General features: G+C 46.1%; 1 protein-coding gene across 1 annotated transcript in view; it reads left to right on the top strand.

Annotated features, from left to right (window-relative positions):
- The first annotated feature begins 1,535 nt into the window (after nucleotides 1-1,535).
- LANCL2 (LanC like 2) overlaps nucleotides 1,536-10,205 on the top strand; it is a 31,405-nt gene continuing 22,735 nt past the window's right edge. The window contains exon 1 of the mRNA XM_017822478.1: nucleotides 1,536-1,804. Coding sequence (XP_017677967.1) covers nucleotides 1,604-1,804 — 201 coding nt within the window. The 5' untranslated portion in view covers nucleotides 1,536-1,603. The remainder of the gene's footprint in view (nucleotides 1,805-10,205) is intronic.

Genomic DNA, 10,205 nt, shown 5'->3' with positions numbered 1-10,205 from the left:
AACTAAAGATCAGTAAGTCTGCACAGTGTCCAGTTATTGAATTAATAGTTTATGGTCTGTCTGACTTACAAGTACTGGCAAAAAGCAATGGCATAGTTGAGAGTAAATATTCAATGCAATAACAAGGTCTCCTGTATCCATATTTTTACACAATACTGTGTGCAGTGTTTAGCTGGATTGTAGGCTTTCTGCTGGCTGTTTCTACACAAATGTGTTTCAGTATGCAATATCAATTCCTGAAGACTATGACAATATCGACAGCATCTACCATTTGTTTATGAACTGGAAAGATTTATCCTTGATGATTGTACAGTGCCCCTTCATCCGGAGCTCTTCTCCTAGCTTTAGGTGGAGGTGTCATGAAACGATGGGCTAAATTTATGTTGACACAACGCCTTGGCATTCAGCCTCCCCCTCCCGGGACTGGACCGGGACACAAACGGTCGATCCACACGGGATCTAGGCGCTGCTCTTCACCAGGCAGGATACGATCCCCCTCGTCACGTCCAGCCTCTACCGCCGATCAGGGCATTCCCCACCCACCGCCACCGGGCCCCTCCAGGGCTGCGAGTTTGTTTGGCGTCTTCTTTATTTTTATTTTTTATCACTATGTTTTGGCTCGTGCCAGCGGGCTCGCCGTTGGCAGAGCGCTGCTCTCAGCCAGGCCAACAATACAGCCCGAGGGCGGGCCGAGGGAAGGAGACCACCCCCCTTCTCCCCGGGGAGCTGCCGCCTCTCACCGGCTGAGGGGCGGTCACCGCCTCCTGCCCCCTCCCCGCCAGGCGGCAGCCGAGGGCCGCCTCCCTGCCTCCCGCCGGCGCTGGCCGGATGAGTGGGACCCGGCGGCGGCTGCTGCGGATGAGCCGGGCGAAGGAGCTGGTGGCGTACTGCCTGCTCCTGGGGCTGTCCGTGCCCCTCCTGCTGCTGCTGCCGCTCCTCTGAGATGCGCCGGGCGGCGGCTCGCCCCCGCCGCGGGGGGACCGGCGGGAGGACCCGGGGGGCGGTCCCGGGGGCGGCGGCTCGCCCCCGCCGCGGGGGGACCGGCGGGAGGAGCCGGCGGCAGCCCTGCTCCGCCGCCCGGCGTGCGGCCGGCGGCAGCAGCATCCCGAGGCACTGACGCCCCGCCGGGGGAGGATGAGGCGCTGGGGCGAGCTCTGCAGCGGTGCCACCCAGCCTGCGCGGGCGGGCGGGCTGCCTCTCGCTGCGGGGGGGCCCGGCCGCGGCCCCGGCCGCGCTCTGCCCCTCTACAGGCTGTGATGCCGCCGCGCTCGCCGCTCCTCCGCCGTGGCTGACGGGGACGCCGAGCGGCGGTGTCGCAGCTTCCCCCTTTCGCCTTCCCAAGTTGGGCTTCGGTGGCTCGGGGCCGGGGCCGGCGGCGCCTCTGCCCCGGGGCGGCCCCAATGGGCCCGCGGCCGCGGGCACTGCCGCCGCAGCCGCCCTCCCTGACCCTGCGCCGGCCCCCGCCGGGCGGCGGCCGCAGCCGGGGGCAGCTGTAGCCGGGGGCGGCCGCGGCGCTCGCGTTGCTGCAAAGCCGCCGCTCTGCGGGGCGGAGTGTGTCCCCGCCGGCTCGCCGTGCGGGGAGGCGGGCCGGGGGCCGGCTGAGATGGGAGAGAGCATGTCCAAGAGACTGAAGCTGCAGCTGGGCGGCGAGGCGGAGATGGAGGAGCGGGCTTTTGCCAACCCTTACCCCGACTACCAGCCCCAGGGAGCCGCGGCAGCCCCCAGCGCGGCGGACGCCCACCGGGACAGGGCGCTGCTGCCCCCGGCGGAGGAGGAGTCCCTCCCGTTCGGCGCCGATGGGAAGGTGAGTCCCGGCAGGCGGGCAGGCGGTGCGTCCCGGCCCCGGCTCGCCGCGCTCGGCCTGGCCCGCGGGGCGCTCCCTCCCGGCGGAGCGGCGGCCCCGGGCGCGGGCGGCCATGGGCGCTGCCCCGGGGCGGCCTCCGGCGGGTCCCGGGCCCGGCGGCGCCGGGGCGCTGCCCCTGGGGCTGCCCCCGGCCTCCACCGCCGCCCCTGCCCGCCCGCCGAGCGCGGGGCGGCTCCACAGGCACAGGCGGCGGCTTCGGAGGCGCCCGAGGAGAGGGATCGGCTGGGTGAGCTGAGGGAAGGAGCGGGAGCTCAGCCCGGCCTCAGGGCTGGGAGCCGGCCGGAGCGACTGTTGTTCGAGCTGTTTGTTTTACCTCGGAACGAGAGTGAACGCGATGCCCGATCTGTAGAGAACAGAACAGCTGTATAGCAGAACAGCTATAGCTGCGCTTACCGCGGTGGTTCTGTCACACAGAACAAGTCGCCAGCACAAGTAGCCCGAGTTCCACCAGCGAAAGCGCATAGGGAAGGGAAAAGATGAGCGCCCATCTGGAAAAGAAGAGTTTCTTCTCAGGTGGCAGTGACACTCAGGCCTTGGGTGATGCTGGACTGTCCTCTGCCAGGCACGTGTTTACTGACATACACACGGTTATAGCTTCAGGTACACCTTGATAGGCACCTGGCAGTCGGTTCATGCCCGCGGAAGATATGTCTAGAGGCTCTAGTCGCCCAGTGTTTGCAGTCCTCCAGCTCTGTTTATCTTCTTGACACCACATGCTGCTGCTTGGGGAACTGTGAGTGCCTTAGGTTTTAAGTACAGAAGCTGCCAGCCGGCTGGCTTAAGCTGCAGAAGGAATACCAGAATATAGACCTGCTGTCATTTTAGCCCCGGAGCAGCCTCATCCTTCGATACTGTGCTGCTTTGTCATCTTTTGCATATAAAACACTGCATGGTGACATTGCTAGAAGCACAAATGCGCCAGGGGTGGGAAGGTAACTTTCTAACTCACTTTGACTGTATGCTGGGGTGAATAAAGGAGAGACATTAATATCAGCTCTGTATTTTTCTGCATGTGGAAATAAGGAGTTACCTTGACTTACTGATAGGGTGGTAGGTGGTGATGCTGAACAGTGAGAGGGGCTTTCTCTCTAAGCATCATAAGTATCAGCAGAACAACATCAGCTCACCATCCATCCAAGGCAATGACAGGTTTCACTAAGTTGTTCTAACAGAGGTTTATGAAGTTGTATGTGGCTAAGCAGAGTGCACAAAAGAGAATACTTTAGAGGTTCAGTGTCTTAATACTGCAGCTAATTGCAGCTGTCAAAAGCAGAGCATTTGAGAAGGTTTAAAAAGCAAGAGTAGGTTCAGAAGTGAAATCTGCTTTGTTCTTTACAAAAATCCCTGGTAGTATACTCAGTGTTGGTAAACTTATTTTTTTTTGCAGAAGAGAACTGTGATTTGTTTGTTCTTTTGTATCTGGCTTAGTATATAAAAATCATCCAAGTATGATGAGTTCAGGTATGAAGGCAGAGAGGATACAGCTATAGCTACATATTGTTCTTAAATTGATAAAAAACATGCCAAGAACTTTCTTCTAAGGCCTTCTGTAGGCCAGTCATCCTTCTTATGTACCTGCTTTAGATCCCCCACTTCATGTCCATATTTTAAAAGAGAAAATAAGCCTTCATTTACTGCTGATTTGGGTTGACTACAGCTTTCTAAAGTGAGGTAATCAGAAGAGTAGTGAGATATCAGAAGAAAGTGAACAACTTAAAAATTATTTTTTAGGGCATACTAGCAGTATTGCAGATAGTTCAGCTCTAATTTACTTCAGATTTGATTTTTGAGTGAATCCAAGTTCAGAGACATTGTTCTGTGGCAGAGGTGGAATTAGTTAGTCAAGAATTTCTAGCCCTATGTTCACATTGGGGATGCCTGTTCTGCTCTGCTGTGGGTGAGTATGCTGTTTTACAGTGTGTGCAAATGTTTTTTCCCAGCATCAGTGCTGGTGACATTCCTGTGATATACCCTGTGGCAGTCAGCAGCTATTTATGTTCAGAAAACATGTTAGATCACCTGCATAACTGTGTATTTGATAAAAGATGGTGTCTGGGCTTTGTTACATTCAGAAGAATGAAGCTCCTCCGGGAAAAAAAAAATCTTCTGTACTGTCTTAAAGCCATGTAACTACAGCAACTTTCAGTGGTCTTTGAATTCTTTCAACTCTCTACATCTCATAGGAGAAGGCAGATGTGAGTGTACATTTTCATTTTGGTTTTGCATCTATAAAATCTGAGGAATCATCTTACATATTTCTGGGCTAGAATATAGCTATGAATATATTTATGTGTATTTATATTCTTTGCAGCATTGCATGTTGTCCTTCCTAGTATTATCCTTTTATGAGACTTCATGATGGGTACTTTGGGGTGCTTTTGTTCTTGTTGTTTATGATTTTTGATTTGTGGTTCAGTGTTTTATTTTTGCCTTTAGTAGGCTCCCATTCCATCAGATAATTTGTCTTTGCCTGCCTAAAGCCCCAATGAAGACAAAAGGACTTTACATAGGCTAGGAAGTCTGTTCTGTAAACTGCTGTACACAAGAACACAAGTTTCCTAAAAATGAGAGCAGCTTTCAGAAGCCCTCAGTGAACTGCATAATTTCTCCCTCCCATCTGCTGCTGAGTTGAGCGGTGAGCACTGAGTGACTCACATAATGACAGCCTGAGGTGTGCGTGGCTCTGCTGTTGTCATGGAAGGCAATGCATTATTAATCTCTCCATTTGATTTCTTATGCTGTCTTGATTGCCGTCTAAAATTCATCAGGTTGATAAAAGGACAAGAAGCTCTTCAAGTCATTGTCTGAAATGTGAGACAATTGGGACAAAGTGCTGCATATGATAGTATGTGTTTATATGCATAAGGTACAGTTCAGGAAGCTTGAAGGTATGGGAGCAGGAGAAGAGAAAACAAAATCTGAGGCTGCTGATTTGCCGTCTTATAAATAGCCACAGTAAACACTGCAGTTATCTGCATGGGCTCTGCTCATGTAGTTGAAATTCACTGTTTTCATTACTAGATTTCTTCACCATTAAAATATAAGGGACTTGAATTGTCCCTGTAACTTGTCTGAGAATGCTGAGGTAATAATTCACCAGACAGCATTAATTCAAGATTGAGAAGAAACATAATTTTAAATGTAGATCTTTGTTTAATAAATGATGAATCTTTCAAATAAATATATGTCCTGTAGCCCTTTCCCTTTTGATGTGGGTTCCATCGTGATCCCTTAGCCTAAAAAAGTACCTATAGATATTATCTCAGAGTTGTCCAGAGGTTTTCAAAATGGAAATCTAAATGGTCAGGGGAGGCAGAGAAATGAATAGACAGCTATAGACTCATAACAAAGAATATTCCCTAGTTCTTAGTTCTCTAATGTGATAGAGAGCTACAAAACTAATAAATTTCTTGGGAAGGGGAAGGGTGGAGAGCTTGCAGAAAAGAGATGGTGATGACTTGTTCTAGGACCTGTCTCTGTGAGTGACCTACCAAGATCAACCTCAGATTGTCCCCTGTCCTTGGAGCCACCACAGCTCTGTGGCTACATTCATAGTACAGTCGGGTGTGATTTGGGATCGTCCTTTACGCTGACTATGGGCCAGTGACTTGGGAACTGAAGCAGGCTGATATTAATCTGTTCAGGCAGGGGAAGGTGGGAGCCTGGGCAACCTGATGAGGATTTTGTGTGTGTGCAAAAAAAGCATCCTTGTCATCAAGAAATTATCACAATCTCAGCCCTCAATATAAGGTTGTCTGAATTTGTTTTGGAATCACAGGGCAGCACCGAAATTAGATTCAAATTTTATGGATACCCAAACCATAGCTTCTTTTTTAGGCCAGTTCATTCTTGATACGTTTTTTTTTGACTTGCCATAATGTTTCAGAATTATTAGTAAAATGTGGTGTGTTCTGAAAAATGTGTACAATGTACTTCATAAAGCTTTGCAGGGGGCTCTTTACAGGGAACATATTTTAAAGATAATGGTGCTCATTGGCAATTAACACTTAATGGTGATACAGAATATTTACTTAGATTATAATTTGAGTGATTTAGTAGGTTTCTCAATCTTCTGTTATTTCTGATAATTCCTTTATCTGGCTTTCAGTCTTCCTTCTCCTTTAAAATATATTTTAAAAATATATTAAAAGTCCTGTCATCATTGCCTTGCTCTTCTCCCTTTGGTGTTTTCTTGTAATTTTTATCTCACTGGGCATTTTAGTTGTCTCACTGAGAGCAACAAGTTCTCTCTGTTCTGAAACTGACTCCTCAGTGACAACTTACACTAGTGAGAATTATACAACTCATTGCACTGGAGGCAAAATTGAAATTCTAGAGCCAGTAAATATTTCTTCCCATTTTTTTTTTTTTGCCAGAGATGTGGGGCAGCTGCATTTCTTGAGATTGACACTTTTTTGGCCATTTTCTGGCACCCCATCTATTTTGATAGAGGATTCTGAAACACACATGATTGGCAGTACTGTCCGAGTTTCTTTTGAGAGAAGGTTTGTTTTGCTTTTTGTGAGTCTTGGTCACAGTTAAGTCTGCAAATCAGTGTATTGTACTTCATTGTCCCTTACTAACTCATGGCACCTAGTGTGCCAGCCTGAGAGGAAGAACTGCTGCTTCTTCCCTGCAGCGCAGATCAGCACTGAATGCTGCTTAGTGCTTTTCTGAGGGTCTTTATTGAAAGCCTCTCCTGCTATTCAGGACTTTAACTACATATTGACTACTATTTGGTTTTAGTCAATCAGTTTTGAATGAAAATACTTTTAAAGTTCAAAACCCAAGTTCTAATTAAAATTGTCTCGCATCCATCTGCTCTTCATCGGTTTCTAGTTTTATCTTGCAGACCTCCATGTTAAGGAGATGTTACTCTAGCTGGTTGTGTGGCAATTGTAATAACAGGTATTTGCTTTTTGGTGAAAATAAATTTTATTTTTATTATCTGCACTGATCTGCTGTCAAGCTCAATATGTGCAATATATCTGTTCTCAGTGCATCAAGATAATTTAGACAGCATTGGTAGAGGTTTTAGCTTCTTTTGCAACTTGAGCACCAACTAAAAATGTCACAGCTAGGCCAGAAACTTCTGTGTAGTGAGTGACTTTAAATCATACAACAGATTTTTATCTTCTCAGCTTTCGAGAATTAGCACACTGGTGTTAGGCTACCTGGAGGACCAGTGATTTTCAGTATTCCTCTTTTTATTTATCAGCTTCCATTTTCCAAAACATAGGATAATGTTCCTTGGTATCTGTTAATCATGTTTATTTTTGTTACCAATAATGTGAAGCTTTTTGATGACTCTTTATGATGATCTAAATATTTAAGCGTTGGGGTTTTTGCCATCTTATCACCAGTGAGACAAATAGCTTCTTTTGCACAGAAATGCATTAGAAGCATGGTCTCCTTATTTCTTCCCTGCTTTAAACAATTTTTTTTGTAACTTGAATGGTTTGCCTTTTAATGATTTTTTTTCATGCCCTTATCCACTCTGAGACAGGGTGTAATGACTGCGTTTAAAGCCTATTCCTAAGCTGACATTTTTAGCAGTGCAGTAGTTTGCCTACAGCTATTGATTTCTCTCTCTCTTTCTCCCTCTCCCCTTTTTTTTCCCATTATTTCCCCCCCACACTGTCACATGGATGGTACTAAGTGCTGGATCGCTGAAAAACAGTGCAATGTATTCTACAGGCAGCACTGTTTCCAAGCATTTATTAAGCATGTGGTTTTGCAGAACTGGCAATTGTTTCTGGAAGGACCTATCTGAGGAGTAGCAGAGAACTGTGTTTGATTGGTTCAAAGGCTGGGTGATGAGGTTTCTTAGTATCTGGTGTTTTCGGAGAAGGAAAAAAAGCTGCTCTTGGAGCTGTAAGAGTCTTTTGATTTAGGTAAAAATAAAGTAGAAGTTGATTTTCTGTTCAAAAAGACAGGTCACCTCCCAGCAGACCTTGCTAGATTCTGCATATGGGATCCTACTGCCATCCCTTCTTGTGTGCTTTTCCAGGAGCTCTGTGGAGGTGAGCGTGAGACTTACCCGTGCTCCAATGCGCGGGTGTGAAACCTGGCTCTCTTACAGCCAGTGGCAGAGTTCCCGATGATTTCAGTACGGCCAGGATTTCTTGTTTCGGTAGAACTGTGAGTTGTCCCTTACCCAGGTCTTCCTCGCCAGTGTATCTCATGTCCTTTATGCAGTCTTTTATGCAAGTTTGGTTTTTGAATGAGTTCTTGCTGCGGTGCCAACTTGAGTTGTATTTTCTTCTCTGTGAAATGCACTTTGTCTGAAAGAAAACTGAGCACCATGTTGTGTGTCCTGTTTATGAAGTTTCTAAAGCCGCCTTTCGACATTCATTTCATCACGTAATTAATTTATTCTAGTCCATGTAAGCATCTGTTATAAGCTTATAGGAGAATCTCATAAAACAAACAGTGACAGTGGTTGATTGTTAAAGCTTCAGAGCAACCCCCCCAAAAAAAAAAAAGAGGCAGTGGTGGAGGGGTAGATAACTGGGGAAGACTTTGTTGTCACTTAAAACTTTTTTACACTGATACAAGCTTGGGAATAGCTTTGCTTGGGATGACAGATAATTATAATAAAAATATTCTTTCATCTATGTTTTTCCAAGCACTGAATCAAGACAAGTTACAATTCCCATCTTAAGGAGGGATATGCCAACCTGAGCTAAATTATTTGTATGGGACTGAGGTTTCAAAGCAGAACTCAGGCATTATGATGTCCTAGTGCTCCCCTCCTGCCTCTAAGTAATTTAGTCTGGTGTTTAATATAAAATATGCTGATTTGGTAACAGCAGGTGTATTGTCAGAACAAAAAGATAACCAGCCTGCTTGTGATATGCAGTAGGTAAATAAATGGGGAGTCTGAAGCCTTAGTTCACTCTTGTCAGATAAGCTGAGCACTATGCCTCAGTGCATCCGCATGAATATCCTCATGCTGTTTCACCATATGCCTTAGCATTGGCGTAGCTGTCTTTTGAAGGAGAGAATCCCTGCCCTTGGGAAAGGTTTTGCTTTGTGTTGAGACTTCACTGAACTAGTCAAAAGTATGTGTGTGGGAGTCTTGTGTGCAAGTGGTACAGTTTCCTAACAAAAAGGTGCTTCACACCATATTAAGACTGAAGAATAAAAGACATCAGATGCCTACTGAGATTGGTTGCTATTTCCAGGGTTACTGGAGAAGGTTAAGGGGTCTCTAGCTTGTTTCTAGGATGGTATGTGTGCAATGTGAGATATAACTGCACAGTTTCCTTCTCCCTTCCTATCTTACCACCATAAAATGGATTTGAACCATTGACCCTGGAGACTTCTGGTGTGTCAGAAGCCTTGTGCAATTACTACTGAGCTAATTTCTCTTTCTCCAGTGAAAAAATCATAAAAGTACGTGTGTTTAACATCAAACTAAGTCTTCTCCAATCTGATTTGTTCCAGCTGCTTTATGGGAGCAGGTTAGAGAAGCAGGAGGTGGAAGGAGATCAAGCACTGTTCAGAAAACAGTAGTTTATTCTCAGTGTAAGCTGAAAAGTAGCCAAATTGTGTAATCCCATTTTTCTGATGACTCTTGGTGGCTCTTGGTCTGGGAGTTGGGGAAGCTGTGCTGACTTCCATCTTCCTAGAGAGTTTCTCTTCTGGCTGCTCCTGGATAACTAATTTATGTGTGGCAAGTGAGGGATGTATGCCTGGGACTTTCCATAAATGATGGAAAACACATTCAGGAAATATTTTGGGGTGGCATAAGGTTTGTGCACATCACAGTTTTTGTCAGAGTGATGCTAATATCTAATAATGATAAAACTTTTCCTATAGCCCAGAAAGGGAGGATTTTTTTTTCTTCTCTAGCTCTGTAGTAGATAAATTACGCTAAAAGTAAAACTAGCCCTATTTTAATCTGTAAAGTAGTTTTTAATAAATGTGTTAATAGGAAAAGCTGATCAATAGGTGATACTGTTAAGTTTAAAAAAGCCCCAAACCTAACTGAAAAAACTCCCAAACAGGATTGGTGTGCCCACTCAAATGCAGAGTTGTCTTGTGAAAGGGCTTCATGAATACTCTTTGTCATGGAAGTTAATAGGACAATAGATTCAAGTTAATTAACTATTTCCATGTACCATAGGCTTAAAGGAGTAATCAGTAGCTTATCTTCCCCTAAGGTATGCATCATGAGAGAGAAATGTTGGCAATAGTAAAGTATCCTCTATTATATTTCATACATATCATCTATATAAACTTTTCTTGGTCAAAAGTAAAAGCAAGCAGTGTGTAAAATCAGAGTTGTTTCTTTGCCTTCACACATGAGCTGAAGCTGCTGAGCTACTTTTACTCA

The sequence above is a fragment of the Lepidothrix coronata genome, unplaced genomic scaffold, assembly GCF_001604755.1.
Source record: "Lepidothrix coronata isolate B3197 unplaced genomic scaffold, Lepidothrix_coronata-1.0 Scaffold3, whole genome shotgun sequence".
NCBI classification, from domain to species: Eukaryota; Metazoa; Chordata; class Aves; order Passeriformes; family Pipridae; genus Lepidothrix; species Lepidothrix coronata.
Note: the sequence above shows the minus strand (reverse complement) of the source record. Positions and strands in the feature narration are given on the sequence as shown.